We start from the raw sequence: 21255 nt of genomic DNA on the forward strand, positions 1-21255 counted from the left end.
TTTGCTGAAGTGTAAGACGGAGATTCACAGAGAACTGATCGGGATTCTTTTGCACTTAGCTGTATAAAACAACATACAAAAGTTTGTCAAAAGTTTTGAAGGTGTTATGCAATGTAGTTTGTGAAAGTAAAATGTAGCTCATCTCTAACAGCAATGAGGTGCAAATAACTACCTCAGTTCAAGTGACACACTTGGTTTCTCTCATTGTTCTATTTGAATAATCTGTACTGCAGCCTGTCTGCGGCAATAATTTATTGAGTTCAACAGCATTACTCTCTTTATGACTCAAATATTGAATCGCTGACCCCCAAAGAAAATAGGATTCGTATTGTACCTCCACATACATCTAGGTTGTTTGCAATCGAGTGCTTATGAATTGCCTGCTGATAATTTTACAGATCATTCACTTAAATTGAGCATCTGTCTTGTTACATTGCATGTCCTATGTCCCTTACGTTGTATAGATTTAACAATCTGTTAACTACAAATGTCAACTAGCCATATCTGTGTGATCGGGTCTGCAATGTGTGGACGTGTAGAAACTCAAGGCAACATGAAGGTAAAAGACCAGGTTTCAAATCTTTTAATTTCTCTGATTCTGGGTGAACCTGGGCTAAATGCCTGGCTCATTTTATTTCACTCACCCATCACCACTTAATATTGATCATTTCCACACACCGTGAATGCTGTTTTCTCTGAGAATGTTTAAACCCTTTTCGTAAACTGGGATTGAAATCCCCCATTTCAAAGTTGTTGGACAGAAAATAACACATTGCTGTTTAAAGTGTACCGTATTTAATAAAATCTTGATGTGTTCAGCACCGAATACAGACTAGAAAGCAAATGGATTTGTGATTTTTCAAAAATCATCTTCCCAATGAAGTAATCTATTGTTTCCCCATTCCTTATTCTCCATGTGTATTCATCCCAAGAAAGAGGGGAGATTATTACAAATCTCTTCTGGGTTTGTGCAGTCTGATCCTGTCTGTAACACACTGGCACATGCTCTTCCCAAAGCCTATTTAATGGAAGGCAAAAACAAAATACTGCAGCTGCTGAAAATCTGAAATAAAAACAGGAAATGCTGGAAATACTCAGCAAGTCAGGCAGCATTTGTGGAGAGAACAACAGGGTTAACATTCAGGGACATTTCATGACAACCTACTTTATAGAAGGCCATCTTCTGGGGACCGCAACTGTTTATCTCCCATCTGCCTTGTGTCCATGAGGAGAGAGTTGCTTCCGTCATTTCAAATGGTAAGTTTGCATAGTTAAGCCACGCGAAGACATGTTTTCCTCCATCCCGAACTTAGGTGCTGAAAAGCTGACTAGCATAAGGCAGAGTACAGCATTTTACATTTGCATCTGACTTGCTGTTAAAATGGACAAACGAGTTAACGGCGGAATTCTCTGGGTCTTGTTCGTCCCGCCACCACTGACAGCGGGAGCGGAGAATTTGGCGCTCAGCCAAAACCCCATCCACTGCAGCGGGACTGGAGAATCCCAGCCACGGGCGAGGTCGGAGAATACCGGCAAATATGTTCCATCCATTGAGCTTTCAGAAATATGGTGAAACTTTATTAGCAAGTTTTGACTGTTTAATGCCATGAGTCCAGCGCTTGGCTGATGCATATTTCTTACTTTCAATTGACTGAAGTCCAGGTTTGTGCGCCTTTCTTTTTCTCGCATGTGATGATGATGATCCTGGTTCTATTATCCTCCTCCAGTCACTTCAGATATTTCCTTCCAATGCTTATTGACTGTAAACGATTTCCAGAGGTGTTAATTCTACGGGCTGTCTGTTTAATGTGGTTCAACAGAGGGCCAGACAAGCATGGGTCACACTCAATCATCCAGCTGAATGAGTTTACATTGCTCAGAGAAGCACACCTTTGCCCCATAGCTAGAAGGAAAACAGGAACCACTATTTAAAAACGATCCAAGTAAGGTTGGCTGAGCTACATTGCAGAGCACCTCTCTATATCCTTCAATGCTCAAGGACTTCCTCCTGTGACAATTGGTCACTCTTAGGGCCCCAATTTGCTCCACTTGTTGACCAACAACAAGGGCACTGGCAAACCCAGTTAAAAGTTCCAACCAATGCTCAGTTGATGGAACATTATGCACTGCACCTTTCAGCTTGTTCATGTGCAGCTACAGGTGGGTCTGAGTTAGTTTCCAATCCTGACCTATAGAGATTCCAAAATGGAGTTTGCACAAAACTCTTCCATGTATAGAATTGACAGGAATGAACTTGGTAGGTGGAGAAGTCCTGCTGATACATAACATCAGGAATGGGAATAGGAGTGGGCCATTCAGCCCTTCGAGTCTGCTCTGCCATTTATTGAGATCACAGTTAATCTGCTTCAACACCATTTTCCTGCACAATTTCCACACTCCTCAATGTTTTTAATATGTAGAAATCTCATTGATCTCTCAGTCTTGAACATCCTCAATGACTGAGTCTTCACAGCTCTCTGGGGTAGAGAATTCCAAAGGTACACTACCCTATGACTGAAGAAGTTCCTTCTCATCTCAGTCCCAAATGGACTACCCACTATTCTGAGACACACCTCCCCTCGTTGTCGACTCTCCCCAGCTAAGGGAAACACCTTTCATCGATCTACCCAGTCGAGCCCTGTAGACTTCTTTATGTCCGAAGGAGATCACCTCTCATTCTTCTGAACCCGGAGAATAAAGGCCCAGTCTATTTCATCTTTCCTCATAGGACATTCCCCCCTTCCCAGGAATTAGTTTGCTGAACCTTTGTTGCATTCCCTTTTTTTGCAAATATATCTTTCTTTGGGGAAGGAGACCAAAACTGCAAACACCACTTCCATGGGTGGTCTCACCAAGTTTCTATACAATTGCAGTAAGTCGTCTTTACCCAAATCCCCTTGTAATAAAGGCTAATATACCATTTACCAAGCTCGGTGCAAACTGGAAGAACAGCATCTCATCTTCGTTTAGGCACCTTCAGCCTTCCGGTCTCAACATCAAATTCGACAACTTTAGATGATTAGCTTTACCCCACCTCGACCCCTTTGTTTTCATTCCATTTCATTTGAACTGTCTTCTACCTTTTCTTTATTTCTTGTCTTTCTTTATATACATTTCCCCCCTCCCTGCTCTTTCCCCCTATCTTAACACCCTTTCCTTACCTTTTCTCCCTCTTGCTTCCCCTTCCCCCCCCCTTTTCTCATTTTACCTCTCTCCCACCCATGTCCCCCCTCCCCGCACATCTACATCTGTCACAGTTTACCCTCTGATTTTAATTTGTCTGCCATTTGATCTTTCACACCTTTTATTCTCTCTGGGGACTACCATTGGCAATGCTTTCCCTTGGTTTCTGTGGCTATCAGCGCTCTTTTCCCTCAGTTTCTGTGGCTATGACTCATCTTTCATTCCCTCAGCCCACAGTATAAATATTTCCCACTTTCTATGTCTTTTAGCTTTGACAGAGGGTCATCTGGACTCGAAACGTTAGCTCGTTTCGATTCCTACAGATGCTATCAGACCTGCTGAGATTTTCCAGCATTTTCTCTTTTGCAACCATTTACTTTCTTCACTGCTTGCTGTAGATCTCAGTGACTCATGAACAAGGACACCCAGGTCTCTATAACATTTCCCAGCCTCTTATCATTTAAGAAAATGCTCTGTATTTCTGTTTTTCCTACCCATGTAGATAACCTCACCCATCTCCACATTCTATTTCATCTACCAAATTTGTTGCCTATTCACTTAGCCTCCTTGAAGCCACTTTGCATCCTGGAAAGCTGAAAACTGAAAATGTCTTCTTCCGATCCTTATAATGGACTGCTTTGAATCTACACCCTTAACCACAGTAAATTTTTCCAAGGACGTGGTAGGATTTGAGTGTTCAAATTCAGTCTAATGTGAGTACCTTAGAAGAAAATCTTCGGGTGGGACTTTTCAGCACCTCCTGTGGTATTTCCTGGTGGCAGAAATGACTGGTTCTGCTGACGTCTACACGGTTTTGCATGCCCTGCAAGCACCCGCCCCCACAACCCCCGCCACTTGGAACACGCCATGTGGGTCACTATTGGTGGGACCGGAAAATGCCACTGGTGGGAAGAGAGAGAAAATTTCAGCCCTAGTCAATTAAACTCACTCCCTTAAAAAGATAGACTGTTAGATGAAGCCTTTTCTCCATATTCCACATTTTCAAATAGAAAATGTTGAGAGTGAGAAAGTCGAGTGGTCACCCTGGGGTACAATTAATCTGGTCAATAATTAGTGAAGAAGTGAGCCACTTTGCATGACATTACGTTTATGAGAAGTGGAGTATCATAGAATCACTACAATGCAGAAGGAGGCCATTCAGCCCATCCAGTCTGCACTAACCCTCTGAAAGTACACCCTACCCAGGCCAACTCCTAGCCCACCCTATCCCTGTAACCTAACCTGCATGTCCCTGGACACTAAGAGTAATTTACCATGGCCAATCCACCCAACCTGCACATCTTTAGACTGGGAGGAAACCAGAGCTCCCAGAGGAAAACCACGCAGACACTGGGAGAATGTGTAAACTCCACACAGTCACCCAAGGACAGAATTGAACCCGAGTCCCTGGCGCTGTGAGGCAGCAGTGCAAGCCATCATGCCACCCATCTGACACAATGTGACACAACTCCCACCACATGAAGTGTGGCATGGTGAAATTTGTGATTTGCTCTGCCACAGCCTAAGCGAGCCCATGGTTTAGGGACAAACAGATGAAATTGTTTTTTAACAGGATGCTGGTTAATAAAGAATGAATTAAATTGAAATGGTGCTCATCATCACTGAAAAACTGGCGATATGTCACTGCGAGAACGTAGTACAAATCCTACCATGTCCTAGGAGAAATTTAGTTGTATATACGCCGTAGTTTACATCCTCAATGGCTCTTTCTCTCTCTCTCTTTCTCTCTCTCTCTCTCTTTCTCTCTCTCTCTTTTTCTCTCTCTCTCTCTTTCTCTCTCTCTCTCTCTCTTTCTCTCTCTCTCTTTCTCTCTTTCAATCAAATCTGGAGCTTTTGAGCGCTCCTCTCATTTCCTGCTTGCCTTTTATTAAAAAGTTAAGATAGTTCTGAGAATGAGGCCGTTTCTATGTAGGAATCTGTGGAAGGCCATCGATCTGATCACAGTTTTGCCAATGAATTATATAAAGTTAAATAACTCTGTTATAACCTTCAGTCATGGGCTTTCTTGCGAAGAAGCAGGAAGTATAATACTCACTGGTCAGTAATCACCACCCCATTCCCGCAAAGAGTTTCCATTCTAAGTGGGACATTAAAGATGATGGCACAGACATAGCAAAGTGCCAAAGAAGAAATCAATCTGGTACACTTCCTTGGAAGGTGGAATCCTTCACCGGACGTCTTGTCCAGAAGTTAATTGACCTGACACACACACACACACACACACACACACACACACACGTCGGTGAACTAGCGCATAGTTGACAAACTGAACCGACACCGGCAATCAGTGATCTCTCAGTAGGTACCAGTTGTGACCTATTGTTGAAATAAGTTTCAACTGACTTGATATTATTAGGCTAATTATTATTAGCTCCCCATAAAAAGGGTGTTCCTGGCAATTGTTCAGAACATAGTCGGCCCTACTTATGCTCAACAGAGCTAAAATCACCATTGATCGTTTGCTGTGGAGATTGTGAATTTAATGAACATTTCGAGGCAATGGCATTGTTCCATAAAGCTGCAGAAATAGCAAAGAATAACAGATAGGAAATGCCCTGCCTCCATTCTGTTTTGGTGTTACACATTTTGTTTTCTTTTTAGCTATTGTGCCTTCTGGACAATGATTACAAAGCTAAAAATAAAAGCTGTTATATTTTTAAATCCTGCTGAACTCCTAACTGCTATTTAAGTCATTTTATTTCTATATTGCCTTTATGTTGACATTTTAAAAACAATTTTGTGGTTTCCCTTCTTATGACAATAAAGATTCGTAATGATATCAGTCACCATTTTCACAATCTCCTTTGTTCAGGATTAGTTGAGTGACCTGTGATTTCTCTACAGCTAAACATCATCATTCTGACTTTCACTCAGGTTTACCATATATTAGTCGAGCTATCGTTTTCCATGTTGCTCCAAGGTACAAGCACTTCGAGAACTGAACTTCACCAGGCTGAATGATGGATCACAGAATTAGACCGAGTGCCCTGTCTTTGACCCCTGTTCCTATGTTGGGTGGCTACGTACTGAGAATAGAGCTTAGTCAGATTACTGGATATATCCGCACTGTCCAACTTTTTTTCTTGTTTCTGTGTTTTTTAGCTTTGTAATCATGGGTGTATATCATGGAGCCTTGTAGGCTTTGTGAAGTTGACATCCATGATGTATTGATTTGTATATTTCTTAAGTTGCTGATGCTAACCACACTTGCTGTCCTGATTTAGCATTCATCAGTGAAGCTATAAACAGCCATTTCCAAACATCAAGGCCCCGCAACATTGCAACAGGCCAACATTCGGTATCCAACTGCCCGATGTTGTATGCTCCTTTAAGTGTATGTGGGAAGATGGGAACTTAGGAACCGCCAAATAAAAAGAGATCACGCCCCATCTAGTTTGTCTTTAACCCTATTGGTATTCACAGGCTGCAATGACTTTGGAGGAATCAATCTCTTTTATTAGTAGGTCTACAATAGACCCATACATGAGGCAAGGAAAACCCAGGTGATGGAGAGCTGAGGGAACCATAGGCCTATAGTCTCCTGATCCTCCCAAACATGCTACACTAAGTACATTCACGTTACTCGGACACTGGGCAGTGTTTAATGCAGTTGACCGGTCCTTCCTGCCAGCTGGAGAGCCACCAAGGGCCCTGTGTCACCTCTCTTCAGGAAGGGTTGTCTCATTACATAACCAGTGTTGGGGGCCTTCTCCGGAATCACGGAGCCCCGAGGGTAGAAATCCTGGCCCCCTTGATCTGCCAGCCAATGAGATGTTGGAAGCTGTGCATTGGAGGCAGTGTGAGTGGGAGGGGTGGCTGATATCAGTAATGCACCCAGGGAGCCACCCAAGATTGCTGAGGGACCCCAGGCCAAAGGTGAGTGAGGGTGGGATGGGGTCACAGGTCGGGGATTGCAGGGAAGATGGTGGAGGAGGGTCGGTGACAAGAGCATAGTGACTCCCTCGTCTGCTGCTAATAAAATACCAGCAGTAGTGAGATGAAGCAGTGAGGTGTGGCCTCAATTGGCAGTGGGGTGGAAAGGCCATCCACAAGCTTCCTGTCCCGGACTTAACAAGTGACAGAATCAACACCCACCAACCGCTTCGCCTGGTTAAATGCCCCGCCCACCCCCAAGCTCACCATGGGGGAGTGCATTAAATTCCTTCTGCTGTTCCACAAAAAGATGTTTGAAAATCTAATTTTATTTTATTTATAATTTTATTACAACACTGAGAAAATATCCCCTCTTACTGGGTTTGCAAGTCGACCATTCTTTCTAGGTGATAACTGTCAACACCAAGGGAGCATTGGTGATATCTCTGATTATGTGTGAAGCATCAAAATAGTCAACAATCTAACTAAAAAATGTGGCCGTCATTCCTGGTGTGTCTGTTTTGTTAAATAAGTGCAATTCACTGTCGAAAGGCCTGGGTTTCTTATCTACCGGAGCTGCCGCATGAGTTAGCATCTCACTGGGCCACCGTGATTATTCTGTTCTTTGACACCTGTATATTTCCGGATGATTATGCGACATTCTGTACCATAAAGTTACAGGATGAGGTGATTGGGTGTGAGGCATTTGCCTCGGACAAGTGAGGAACTAAATTTTCGAAATCACATTATGTGCTTTCAGCTCTAACATGCTGTCGGACCTTCAAATGTTTTCAATATATAATTAATTCTAGGAATGCAAATAAAATTATCTTTGAAAGACGAACAAGTCACTATTTATCATTTTCAGTGACCATCATCTTGAGTATATTTGAACCTTTGTGAATTCTGAGACGAGAGCAGTAGTAAGGTGTCAAATGTTAATTAAGGCTTCACCGTGTGTCATGTTGAAGCAAATGTTTTCCTTGTCTCATAAATGTGAGACGCACTGCTCAACAGTGAACCATAAGCAATAATAGCACAGAAAGAGGCCGTTCAGCCCATTGTGTTACTGGCTTATTACTGGAGCAATCTAAAACTGTTTCCAATGTCTTGCTCTCTTCCCTGTCCCGACTGCAACCCCTGTGCCCCTCGAGTAGCCTGTGAAAGACCGTATCCATAAGATGGTAGAGTAAAATAGCTCGCCTGTTGCCAGTGCAGCTTGTCCTGCTCTCAATAGGAGAATATATGCAACCAGACCTGTACCAGCGTACAGCAGTGGACTCTGGAAGGTCTGGCAATGGGTATGACTTTCTGCTTGTACCCAGCTTGGACAGTGTGATGCCTTTCTTGTGGTGGGAGCCTCAAATAGACTTTTGTTCAAATTCGCAGGAGGTGCCAAGCTTAGCGCCTAAGCATGGGCTGCATTAATGTTACATCAAAATCAATGCATCAAAGTTTATTGTTATTTTTTTCCTGTAACTGCAGGGGAGCAGTGGCCTTGTCAGCCGCTCTCAGACAAACAATCCTATTAGTTAAAGTTTTAAGGTATTCCGGGTACAATATGCTTGGACACTTTTGCTATTCAGGGTACATTGTGCTTGGACATTCGCGCTCGCCCCCATTCCCTATTTTCTTCTGTGGTAAGTTGGAAGCTGTCAGGTAATGTGATTACCCATCAATTGCTTGAATCTGAGCTGAATGGCCCATTGTGATCAGTACCAAGTTAATCATATGTCCTTGAAATAATCTCTCATCTTCCTGTTGAGGAAGCAAAGGAATAGTTTGTTGAAGTGTATTATTATTTTATTAGGAATGCTTCTAATATTTTTGCCTATCTTAAGACCTCACTGTTTTAGGTGTTTAACACACTTGATGTAATAAAGTGTTTATAGGTTCAGGCCTTTTGTTTGGTGCAAGAATTGTTCTGGTTAGCCATACAGAAATGGCTACGCTAGGCCACAAACCTGCAAGGTAAGATTCCCATGATGCACAAGCCAGCTGGTATGCTTGTAATTCTGTTTCCCCAATCCTTTTTGCATCCTTTTGGGAAGAGGTGCTGTGCTGGGTTAGTTGGACTTCAATCTATTCCAGTTACTTTTGGGTGCAGGTGGCTTTCTTTGTGAACAAAGCTTTAAGTGTCTCTGTGTGTGCATTTGTTATACAAAACAACGAGCATTGCAGTCGAACTGTGAGGCGGTGCAAATCGCTTATCCTTTTCCTGTGGCATGTCTTTGTTTCGTCTTCCTTGTTTTGATTGTTACAGTCCTGAACCAGGTCAGGTCCAATATTTGGCACATTGTGTGAGTATTTGACTACTTTTCTTACTCACTTGTAAATTATTCGTGGCGGTCATGTTACTTTGGAGGATGGGCAAAAAGTAAACTAGTATTTGTACACTTTATATATTGGAGCTCCTGTCACAATCCAACCTTCTCATGTCATTTGTGTCCTCTAGATCTTGGCAGTCAGCCAATAAAATGCTTTACTAGGATTCTTCTAGTCAACTCAAATTGAAGGAGACTTGGAAAGTTTACAAACTCGCCTTCCGGGGTTACTGAATCAAGAGAATATTACTTTATTTTTGTAAATGTGATATGGCCAGCACAGTATTTTCACAGCCTATTTTGTTTTATGCTCTTGCACATTGCTGCCTCAGAGCACCACGGGCCCGGGTTCGATTCCGGACTTGGATGATTGTGTGGAGTTTGCACGTTCTCCCTGTCTCTGTGTGGGTTTCCTCCAGGTGCTCCGGTTTCCTCCTACAGTCCAAAGACGTGCAGATTAGGTGGATTTGCCATGCTAAATTGCCCCTTGGTGTCCAAAGATTTGCAGGTTAGGTGAGGTAACGGGGTTAGGGTGCTCTTTTAGAGGGTCAGTGCAGACTCGATGGGCTGAATAGCCTCCTTCTGCACTGTAGGGATTCTATGGAATTCCAATAATGAAGGCTGTGTTATCAGTCTTGAAGCACTCATTCAATAGTGGCTGATCCATTTATCCCACTATCCAGTAATGAGGTTATCCAGATAATTCCAGGAAATGGGATGATGGGAAAAAAACTTTCAATTTAATAATCCAATGCCTATTTTATGGATGTCCCAATGTGCATCAATTGCTCCTGAAATACAGTCACTGTTATGCGTGAAAATATTGTTCTCACCTGAGTGACTAGTTACCTGGGCACAGGTAGCAGTGAGATCAGGGACTGTGAATCAGTTGGTGAGTCCGGGGTGGTGGCCATGTTGAAGATTTGGAGGCAGTTTAGACAGCACTTTAAGCGGAGGGCTGGGTCAGAGAGGATGCCGATTAGGGGGAATCATGGGTTTGAGCCAGGGAGGATGGACGCAAGGTTTCGGGGATAGGATGAGAGGGGGATTAAGGAAATTAAGGATTTGTTCCTGGGGTAGCGATTTGCGAGTTTAGGGAAGCTGGGAGAGAAGTATGAGTTGGTGCAGGGGGGAGAGCTCACCTGCTCCTCGTCAATGCTGTTATGCCTACCTGAACATGTTGGTTCACCGTCTCTTCGAAAAATGTTCACCCATGACAGGACTGCACTGAAGTGTAGTTCCTAGATGATATGGGAGTGTGATTTGAACTGCAGCCTTTTTGACTCCCAGGTCAGAGTGCTATCATTCACCTGTGGCTGACACTTGAGTGGATTATCAGAAGTTCCATCCATGAGTAAGGAGCACTTAACCCCTCATGCTACTGGCCACAGCAAAACTTAGACATAAACCTTAGCTGTTTTTAACAATGGAAGTGCTAGTTTTGTGCTAATAACAGACATATTAAAACTAGTTGGTTGCTCTGATGTGATGGGAGACAGATTATTAAAACCTCAGCTCCAATTGAAACCCACAAGTTTTCCAGTGAAGTCGGAAGCACTGGTTTGTAAACTCGATGAGTACTCAAACATTTCTATTTCCACAATTCTTTTTCCAGCAGCCCATCCAGTCTGGACCATCTTGCAGTACCATGACTTTCCCATTCAGTAGCCAGATATTGAGGGCAATGCAAGAGCCCAGTTTGACCTTTGCTTAATCCATACAACTAGCCTGTGACTGAGCTTCCCAGTAAAATATCTTGAATGAAGCGGGCAACTTCAAACACAACCTGTCCAGCAGCAACTACAGTTTGCATTTAAATAGTGCCTTTAACACAGTAAAGCGTTCCAAAGCGCATCACAAGAGCACTGCCGGACCAAATGAAGCAAATGTCAGGAACAATCCGACAGATGTGAAACTGCAGAGAAAATCCCAAATCGGCTATTTTACAGAAGGAAGGCTTAAAATGAGGGCGGTTATTAAAACGCAAAATATTGTTCCACTGCAGGTCTCGTGTATCTCATAGAGACTCTTTCAAAAGCTGATTCATGCGTTGCTCTTACCTTGGTGTGGGGACTAGACCCAGAAATGAAATACAGCACTCATTGTTTGGAGTCATTAATACTTCATAAAACACCTGGATTTCTGCCACTGCTCAAGTTGCTGTGTGACCCTGACTGTAGAGCATTGTGGATTTGTACTCTGTTTTAATGACAGAACAAGGATAAATTGTCCTAATGTGAAATATCAGCTAGAAATGAACATTCGGGTTTTGTCCTAAATTTGAGTATAACAATGAGATGATCACAGGGTAGACAATGCTTTTGATGTGTCACAAGTGTCTTAACGACATGCAAATGAATGTTCTTGTGTGAAGTGTTTTAAATTAAATCTTCACATTAATCTTCAAGCATTTGGGGCGGCATAATGGCATAGTGGTTAGCACTGCTGCCTCACAGCGGCAGGGACCCGGGTTCAATCCGACCCCAGGTGACTGTGGAATTTGTACAATCTCCCCGTGTCTGCGTAGATTTCCCCCGGGTGCTCCGATTTCCTCCCGCAGTCCAAAGATGTGCAGGTTAGGTGAATTGGCCATGCTAAACTGCCCCGAAGCGTCCAAAGGTTGGGTGGGCCTACAAGGATGGGGTGGTCTTTCGAAGGGTCGGTGCAGACTCAATGGGCCAAATGGACTCCTTTGCACTGTACGAATTCTATGGTTCAATGAGATCAATTTGTTAGAATTTTTAAAAATAAAAGGTTAGCTGATTACATGAGGCCTCTGAGCTATGATAGTTTATGGAAATGTTTCCTGCTGACACCCAGTTGGTATACACAACTGAGTGACAGGGTCCTTTTGCATTTCCCTATGGAATGTGTTCGGGTGATATTTAGCCTAGTGGTGTATAGTAAGGAGGAGACCTTAACTAAGGGTTTATAGTCAGAACAGTAATCTTATCTGCCTGCTGTTCTCGATCTCTGCTGCCCTTGGTGTCCCATGGTTGTCAGTAATTCCAGTCTGCTGTTTAATTTGCTTTGCCAGCTCTCATAATAAATAGCCGTCTGTTTTGCTGCCTTGATTCCTCTGAAACTTTGTCACTGTTGACTTTAGTTAGTGTTGGTGCAGGTTTGCTGATGCTGCCCTCGGCTCTTGTGCGTGTGTGGTGTGTGTGTTTGTTTCTTCATAAGTTTCGCATATGTAATGTATTTTTCTGAGTAAAATGATTATTTTCTGTCCGTTACTGTGTGAAATCAATAAATAATAATATTGTTAAACTTTTATGCCAACTCAGCATGCTTTTTGGGAGGGGGAGGTAACTGGACTCAATTAGTTAGTGCAGAAGTGTTGGAATGCTCCCACTGACTTATTGTCTGGCAAGAACTATTCAAAAAGTAAGTTGCAGTTAATAGTTGCTCACAACTAATTGCTGATGGTAGCTTTATAATTGATGTGCATTGTACCAAAAAGTACACCAAGAAGTAAAATTAAAAATGCAAATTGTGCAGTTGAGCAATTATTAGGCGAGAGGGCAACAGAGCTATAATAATGACCACAAGGAATTTGAATTACAGTACACAATACACAGCACAGAAGGAGGCTATTTAGCCCAACAAACCTGTGCCAGCTCCTTGAAAGCGCTATCCAATTAAACCCATAGCTCTTCAAATCCTTACTTTCCAAATATATTTCTATTTCCACTTTGCAAGTTACTGTTGAATCTGCTTCCAACATCCTTTTAGGCAGCCCGTTCCAGACCTCAACAACTCGCTGTGTTAAAAATAATCTCCCCTTTTGCCACTTATCTAAATCTGGGTTCTCTGGTCACTGACCCTCCGGTTAATGGAACAGGGAAAAACTATCAAAGCTTTTCATCATTTTAAACACTTCTATTAAATCGTCCCTTAATCTTCGCTGTAAGGGTATCAACCCCAGCTTCTCTAGACTCACATAATTGGAAGTTCTACGTGCTATATGTGTGCAGTGGATGGTCCCTAGAACGGAGGTAGATGCTTTTGTTTTCACACCTGTGTGCACCGCAGCATACTGAAAACACATCCTGATATATATGTATTTGCACAGGTAGGAAGAGAAACCAGTTGAAGCCATCAGGGAGGGCTTCAAACAAGAGGGAGACAATTTCTGGGCAGATCACCTTGCCTTTTTGTCAAAGGCCTGCTTTTACCAAAGCCATGGTGTCCAATTTCAGGATTTGCAAATTTGTACTAGTTCTTTGGACGCAGATTTTTAAAGGCCTGCCAAAAGTTGGGATCTCTTTCAGCTGTTGTCGCCTTTCTATTCATATTTATTTTACCGGGTAACATCCCGATCTATTTACCCCTGATTGCTACAACCAAGGCGCTCATATATCTATGAGCACGGTAGCATAGTGGTTAGCACAATTGCTTCACAGCTCCAGGGTCCCAGGTTCGATTCCCGGCTGGGTCACTGTCTGTACGGAGTCTGCACGTTCTCCCCGTGTGTGCGTGGGTTTCCTCCGGGTGCTCCGGTTTCCTCCCACAGTCCAAAGATGTGCAGGTTAGGTGGATTGGCGATGCTCAATTGCCCTCAGTGTCCAAAATTGCCATTAGTGTTTGGTGGAGTTACTGGGTTATGGGGATAGGGTGGATGTGTGGGTTTAAGTGGGGTGCTCTTTCAAAGAGCCGGTGCAAACTTGATGGGCCGAATGGCCTCCTTCTGCACTGTAAATTCTATGATTCTATCTACGGGTATGGTCGTCCTGCAGACAACAAATCAGAATTAAATTCCCGTACAAATTTGACCTTAAGTCAGTGGGTTCAAGAAAGGTTTACATGCAAACACATTTGTATTTTGTACAAATAACTATTTCTAATTTTGGTTTGCAATTCTTGTTATAGGTGTGCTCCAGGTTACACCGGGAATCCCATTTATGGGCAAAGTTGCACTAGTAAGTATCGAAACCTAATGCAGTTATTACAATATCTTTTAACTCCACCTTCTCGACCTGCTGAAATGAAATAAAACTAGAGGATAGAACACCAGGTCCAGATGGATTGTACCAGTTGATACTCAAAGGCAGAGGATAGCAAAGGGACTAGTATCCATGTCTTAAAAGTCCAATGGTAAAGAATTAGTCACAGAGGACAAGTGGACAGATAATGTACTTCTTAGTTTCACAAAGGAGGATAGAACCAGTACAGGGAATTATTAACAAGTTTGCTTAATGTCAGTGGTATGTAAGATAATGGGAACTAACAAAGCATCGAGGGACAGAGAAGGGAATAACACTAATCCTCATGGATTTCCTAAAGGAAGAAAATGCTTAACCAAATTTATTGAATTATTTGAAAAGGACAACAGAACGTTTGATCAGTGTAATTCATGAATGTGGTCTACATGAACTTTCAGATGACCATATGATAATAAACAGGAGCAGGACTAGATCATTCGTCCCATTGAACCTGCTCCTCAATTTGGTAAGATGAGGCTGAACTGATTGTGGTCTCAAATCCACTTTCCTGCTCATCTCCCGTAACCTTTGACTCCCTTGCCAATCAAAAATCTGTCTAACTCAGCCTTGAATATATTCAATGATCCAGCCTCTACTGCTCTCTGTGGAAACGAATGGCAAAGATTAACAACCCTCTTGAGAAGAAATTCCTCTTCAGCTCCATCTTAAATGGGAGACCCCTTATTTTTAAACTGTGCCCTCTTTTCTAGATTCACCCACGAGTGGAAGCATCCTCTCAACATCTACTTTTTTACTCCAGGTTCCTTGCAATAAACATTCCATTTGACTTTGTAAATACTTAAAAATTGAACTTATTTCCCTGGCTTTCATGGTGGGATTTGGGACACTAGACCTGGTGATCAATATGCCACCATTCTCTGTTGATTAGGTGACGTGTGCAACTTTATAGCCATTACAAAGACATGGCTGCAACGTGACCAGTGACCAAGGCTGGGGCCTGAATATTCAAGAGTACTTGACATTTCAGAAGGACAGGTACCTTAGGAGAGGTGGTGGGGTAGCTCTGTTAAATAATGATGGCATTAGTACAGTAGTGAAGGATGACCTTCAAAGAGATATCAAATAGGTTTCGGTAGAGATATGAAATAGCAAAGGTAAGAAGACACTTGTGGGAATCGTTTATAGGCTCCTAACAGTAACTACACTGTAGAATGGGATATACAAGAAGAAATAATGGAGGGCTGTAAGAAAGATACAGCACTACGAAGGTATGATTTTAATGAACATACAGATCAGGTGAATCAGATTGACAAAGATAGCCTGGAAGGTGAGTTCATAAAAAGTGTTTTCAAGACAGTTTCTTAGAGCATAAAATTCTAAAGCCAACTAGAGAGCGGGTTATTCTACATCTGGTAATGTACAGTGAGACAAGATTGATTGATGACCTCTTAGTAAAGAAGTCTCTTGGTAGCAGTGATCATAATATGATTGAGTTTCACATTCAGTTTGAGGGATAGAGGAGTGGGTCTGAGACCCAGTTTTAAAATCAAAGTCAAGTACAAAGGTATGAAGAGGGAGCCGGCTAAAGTGAACTGGGAAATTAACTTAAAAGGGTAGGTTAGTAGAGATGCAGTGGCAGATATTTAAGGAAATATTTCATAAAGTTCAGCAAAAATATATTCCTGTGAAAAAAAACTCTGAGAAAGATACCAGCTGTAGCTGACAAAGGAAGTTAGGATAGCGTCAAACTCAAAGAAAAAACATACAATTATGTGAAGATTGATGGGAGGATAGAATCATAGAATCCCTACAATGCAGAAGGAGGCTATTTGGCCATCGAGTCTGCACTGACCCTCTGAAAGAGTACCCTATGTAGTCCCACTCACCCGCCCTATCCCTGTAACTCCACCTAACCTACACATATTTGGACACTAAGGTGTATTATCATGGCCAATTCACCTAACCTGAATATCTTTGGATTGTGGGAGGGAAAATGTGAGAGTGTCCACTTTGGCAGGAAGAATCAATAAGCAGAATACTGGGCTGGATTCTCTGGTTCCCCAGCCGCATGCTTCTCAGCAGCACGCCGTTCACTGGTGACGGAATTCTACCTTCCCGCCACTTGTCATTCCCAATGAAGCCACCCCACGTCGCCATGAAACCTGCGGGCGGGGGTGCGCTGCCCGTGGGAAATGTGAATCGCAATGACCAAGAATTCCAGCTATTACCTAAATGGAGAGAGATTACAGAATTCTGTGATAGAGGGATCTGGATGCCCTGGTCCATGAATTGCAGATCCAGGTACAGCAAGTGATGAGGACGGCAAATTAGATGTTATTTGTCGCAAGGGAAATGGAATGTAAAGGTAAGGAAGTTTCGCTGCAGTTGTTGGGGAGATCACATTAGGAGGATTGTGTACAGTTTCACTCTCCATCCTCAATAAAGGATGTACAGTAGTTACATTAGGAGCAGTTCAGAGAAGGTTCAAGTGACTGATTTATGGAATTGAATCATTTTGTGAAGAAAAATTGGACAGTTTGGACCTGTATCCATTGGAGTTTGGAAGAATGAGAGGTGGTCTTATTGAAATGTATAAGATCCTGAGGGGACTTGACAGGGTGGATGCTGAAAGCATGTTGCCCCTTGTGGGAGAGATGAGAGCTGGGGGAAACTGTTTAAAAATAAGGGGCGGGATTCTCCGATCCCCCGCCGGGTCGGAGAATCACCGGGGGTCGGCGTGAATCCCGCCCCCGCCGGCTGCCAAATTCTCCGCCGCCGGGGATTTGGCAGGGGCGTGAATCTCGCTGCGCCGGTCGGCGTCCGCTGGCAGCGCCCCCCCCCCCCGGCGATTCTCCGGCCCACGATGGGCCGAGTGGCCGCCCGTTTTTGGCCAGTCCCGCCAGCGTAAATTAGAGTAGGTCCTTACTGGCGGGACCTTGTGCCGCGGGCGGGCTCCGGGGTTCTTGGGGGGGGGGGTATCTGGCCCCGGGAGGTACCCCCACAGTGACCTGGCCCGCGATCGAGGCCCACCGATCCACGGGCGGGCCTGTGCCGTGGGGGCACTCTATTCTTCCGCACTGGCGGCGGTAGCGGTCCGCCTTGGCCGGTGCGGAGACGAAGCCCTCTGGCATGCAATAGGATGACGTCAGCACACGCTGGCACTCCCGCGCATGCGGCAACTCATGCCGGCCGGCGGAGGCCCTTCGGCGCCGGTTGGCGTTATGCCAAGCCCCTTCCCCGCCGGCTGGTGTGGCGTAAACCACTCCGGGGCCGGCCTAGCCCCTGAAGGTGCGGAGGATTCCGCACCTTTCGGGCGGCCTGACACTGGAGTGGTTCACGCCACTCCTTCCTGCTGGAGTTGCCTGCCCCGCCAATAATGGCAGAATCCCGCCCAAGGAGTCCCCCATTTAAGGCAGAGATGAGGAAAATCTTTTACTCCCAGGGGGTCATTAGTCCGTGGACCTCTCTTCCCCGGAGAACATTGGAATCTGTGATATTGAATATTTTTAAAGCTGAGTTACATAAACTCTTGATTAATAAAGGAGTCAAGGTTTACAGAGGGTAGACAGAAAAGTAGAGTTGAGGCCAGAATCAGATTAGACATGATCTCATCAAATGGTAGAGCAGGCTGAAAGGGTCTACTGCTCCTAATTTGTATATTCATGTCAAAGATCAGAACGTGTGAAAGCAGAATGGATTGAAAGGTGTCTACAAAATGGAGCAGAGAGGTGAAATTAAGGAAGGTTTCTCGAACTGGCCATAGTGTTGTCCCAAAGGTGCCCATGCTCTTTAGCACACAGATAAATGATCTAGACTCAGGAACTGGAGGTTTCGTGTTGAAATTTGAACATGACACCAGCATGTGGTGTTGTTAATATCGTGGAGGAAACCACCAGAACACAGGAACAGATGAAATGGGTAGATAAGTTAAGATAAGTTACATTCAGTATAATGAATTATTGGATAGTCTGTTTGATGGGGGAAACAAAGGAAGCCATTTAACCCTCAGAAGGTAAGAAACTAAATGAAGTAGTGGAGCAAAATGTCCTGGGAACATAGATACATAAATCACTCAAAGTAGTCCGTATGCAACTATCAGAAAAGATTGAGGAGACTGGGAATCTTTTCTCTGGAAAAAGAGCAGACTTCTGCGGTAAGCACAAATTCCCGCCAGTCATGCTAGACGCCACCTTTAGGCAGTGAAGACAGGACGGGGGTCGCTAGCCTTCGGGGACTTTTACATGGGGGACATACCTGCAACCCTAGACGAGCTGACGGAAAGAATGCAACTACCGAACGGACAGGAGCTCCATCTCCTACAAATCAAAAACTTTCTGTGCAAGGATCAGGGGTAATGGGAAGAATGCAGGAGAATGGGGATGAGAAATATATCAGCCATGATTGAATGGTGGAGCTGACTATATGGGCCGAGTGGCCTCATTCTGCTCCTATGTCTTATGGTCTTATGGAGACGACGAGGGCCCCGAGAGACACATTGCTGGAGGAACTGCAGAGCGCAGACAGCATGGAGAAGGGGAACTACGGGGACATTTACGGGCGACTGCTAGAAAGGGCGAGAACACCATTAGGTGGAGCAAGGAGAGTAGACAAGGTCACATAAAACGGATAAGAACACGGGGGTGGAGGGGCGGCAAGGAAGGAACCCATGAAAGTATCAGGAAGGGACACCGAAAAAAGTGAGGGGGGAGGGGGGCAGAGAGCTGAGGACCCCCCCCCCCCCTCCCTGTGGCAAAGCCACAGAGACAACAGCAGCAACCACAAAGCAAAGATAGAACGCAGCAATACAACACCCAGGGCGAAAGAAGGGGCCAAGATGGAGCCCGACTACCAACGGGAGGAGGAGGGTGAGGGGAGAAGAGAGAGCAAGGAAGGGGGGGGCGCGATGAAAGGGGTACATGTAAAAGTGTAAAAACAAAACATCTCAATCTGTAAATATTATGTCCTCTTTGGTATATCTAATTGTTATATTGTTAAAATTTAAAAACTCCACTTCCGGGTGCGGCGATGACCAGCTAAGTCGCACGTTTCGGCAGCTCCCGGTGGAACGGACTTTTGGGCTCTTAATAGGAGCCCCAACGGCAATTTTAACGGCTAAAAACACTGTGCGGTAAACCAGAAGGGAATCCCCCCTGGACACGGATGGAAAAAGGAGAGGAAAGTGGCCGGATTGCGGTGGATCCTCTAGAGCAGCGGCCAGGAAGGCAAGCACAAAGCAAGATGGCGTCGGAAGGTGGCAGTTTAATATGGGGCCCTGACCAACAAGAGTTCCTGCGGCGCTGCGTGGAATAACTTAAAAAGGAGATGAAGAAGGAGCTGTTGGCCCCGATATTACAGGCGATTGAAGTGCTAAAGGAGGAGCAAAAGACCCAGGAGCAGGAGCTTCGGGTCGTGAAGGCAAAGGCTGCTGAGAATGAGGACGAAATACAGGGCCTGGTGGTGAAGACAGAGATGCACGAGGCACAACAGAAAAGGTGTGTGGAAAGGCTGGAGGTGCTGGAGAATAATGCGAGGAGGAAGAATTTAAGGATTCTTGGTCTTCCCGAAGGTGCAGAAGGGGCGGACGTCGGGGCATATGTGAGCACGATGCTTCACTCGTTAATGGGATCGGAGGCCCCGACGGGCCCGTTGGAGGTGGAGGGAGCTTATCGAGTTATGGCGCGAAGACCGAGGGCTGGAGAAATTCCTCGAGCCATAGTGGTGAGATTTCTCCGATATAAGGACAGAGAGATGGTCCTCAGATGGGCAAAGAAAACCCGGAGCAGTAGGTGGGAGAACGCGGTGATCCGCGTATATCAAGATTGGAGTGCGGAGGTGGCGAGAAGGAGGGCAAGCTTTAATCGGGCCAAGGCGGTGCTGCACAAAAGGAAGGTTAAATTTGGAATGCTGCAGCCGGCAAGACTGTGGGTCACACATCAAGGGAAACACCACTACTTTGAAACGGCAGAAGAGGCGTGGACATTTATTGTCGAGGAGAAACTGGAATAAGCGGGCTAGAAAAAGAACACCAAAGAACTCACCGCACAGGACCTTCAACCGACGTTATACACCAGATACATTGATGACATTTTTTTCCTTTGGACCCACGGCGAAGAATCACTGAAACGACTACACGATGACATTAATAAGTTCCATCCAACCATCAGACTCACCATGGACTACTCTCCAAAATCAGTTGCATTCTTGGACACACTCGTCTCCATCAAGGATGGTCACCTCAGCACTTCGCTTTACCGCAAACCCACGGATAACCTCATGATGCTCCACTTCTCCAGCTTCCACCCTAAACACATTAAAGAAGCCATCCCCTATGGACAAGCACTCCGTATACACAGGATCTGCTCAGACGAGGAGGAGCGTAACAGACATCTACAGACGTTGAAAGATGCCCTCGTACGAACGGGATATGGCACTCGACTCATCGATCGACAGTTCCAACACGCCACAGCGAAAAACCGCACCGACCTCCTCAGAAGACAAACATGGGACACAACCGACAGAATACCCTTCGTCGTCCAGTACTTCCCCGGAGCGGAGAAACTACGTAATCTTCTTCACAGCCTTCAACATGTCATTGATGACGATGAACATCTTGCCAAGGTCATCCCCACACCCCCACTACTTGCCTTCAAACAACCGCGCAACCTCAAACGAACCATTGTTTGCAGCAAACTACCCAGTCTTCAGAACAGTGACCACGACACCACACAACCCTGCCATGGCAATCTCTGCAAGACGTGCCAGATCATTGACATGGATACCACTATTACACGCGAGAACACCACCCACCAGGTACGTGGTACGTACTCGTGCGACTCGGCCAACGTTGTCTACCTCATACGCTGCAGGAAAGGATGTCCCGTGCGTGGTACATTGGCAAGACCATGCAG

General features: G+C 44.7%; 1 protein-coding gene across 7 annotated transcripts in view; it reads left to right on the forward strand.

Moving 5' to 3' along the window:
- Positions 1-21255, forward strand: part of hspg2 (heparan sulfate proteoglycan 2) — a 644821-nt gene that overhangs the window by 325182 nt on the left and 298384 nt on the right. For all 7 annotated transcript variants that reach the window (XM_072478556.1, XM_072478557.1, XM_072478558.1 and 4 more), the window contains one exon: positions 14274-14323. In XM_072478556.1, the coding sequence (XP_072334657.1) occupies positions 14274-14323 (50 nt within the window). The remainder of the gene's footprint in view (positions 1-14273; positions 14324-21255) is intronic.

This window comes from Scyliorhinus torazame, chromosome 16 (genome assembly GCF_047496885.1).
Source record: "Scyliorhinus torazame isolate Kashiwa2021f chromosome 16, sScyTor2.1, whole genome shotgun sequence".
Classification (NCBI taxonomy): domain Eukaryota; kingdom Metazoa; phylum Chordata; class Chondrichthyes; order Carcharhiniformes; family Scyliorhinidae; genus Scyliorhinus; species Scyliorhinus torazame.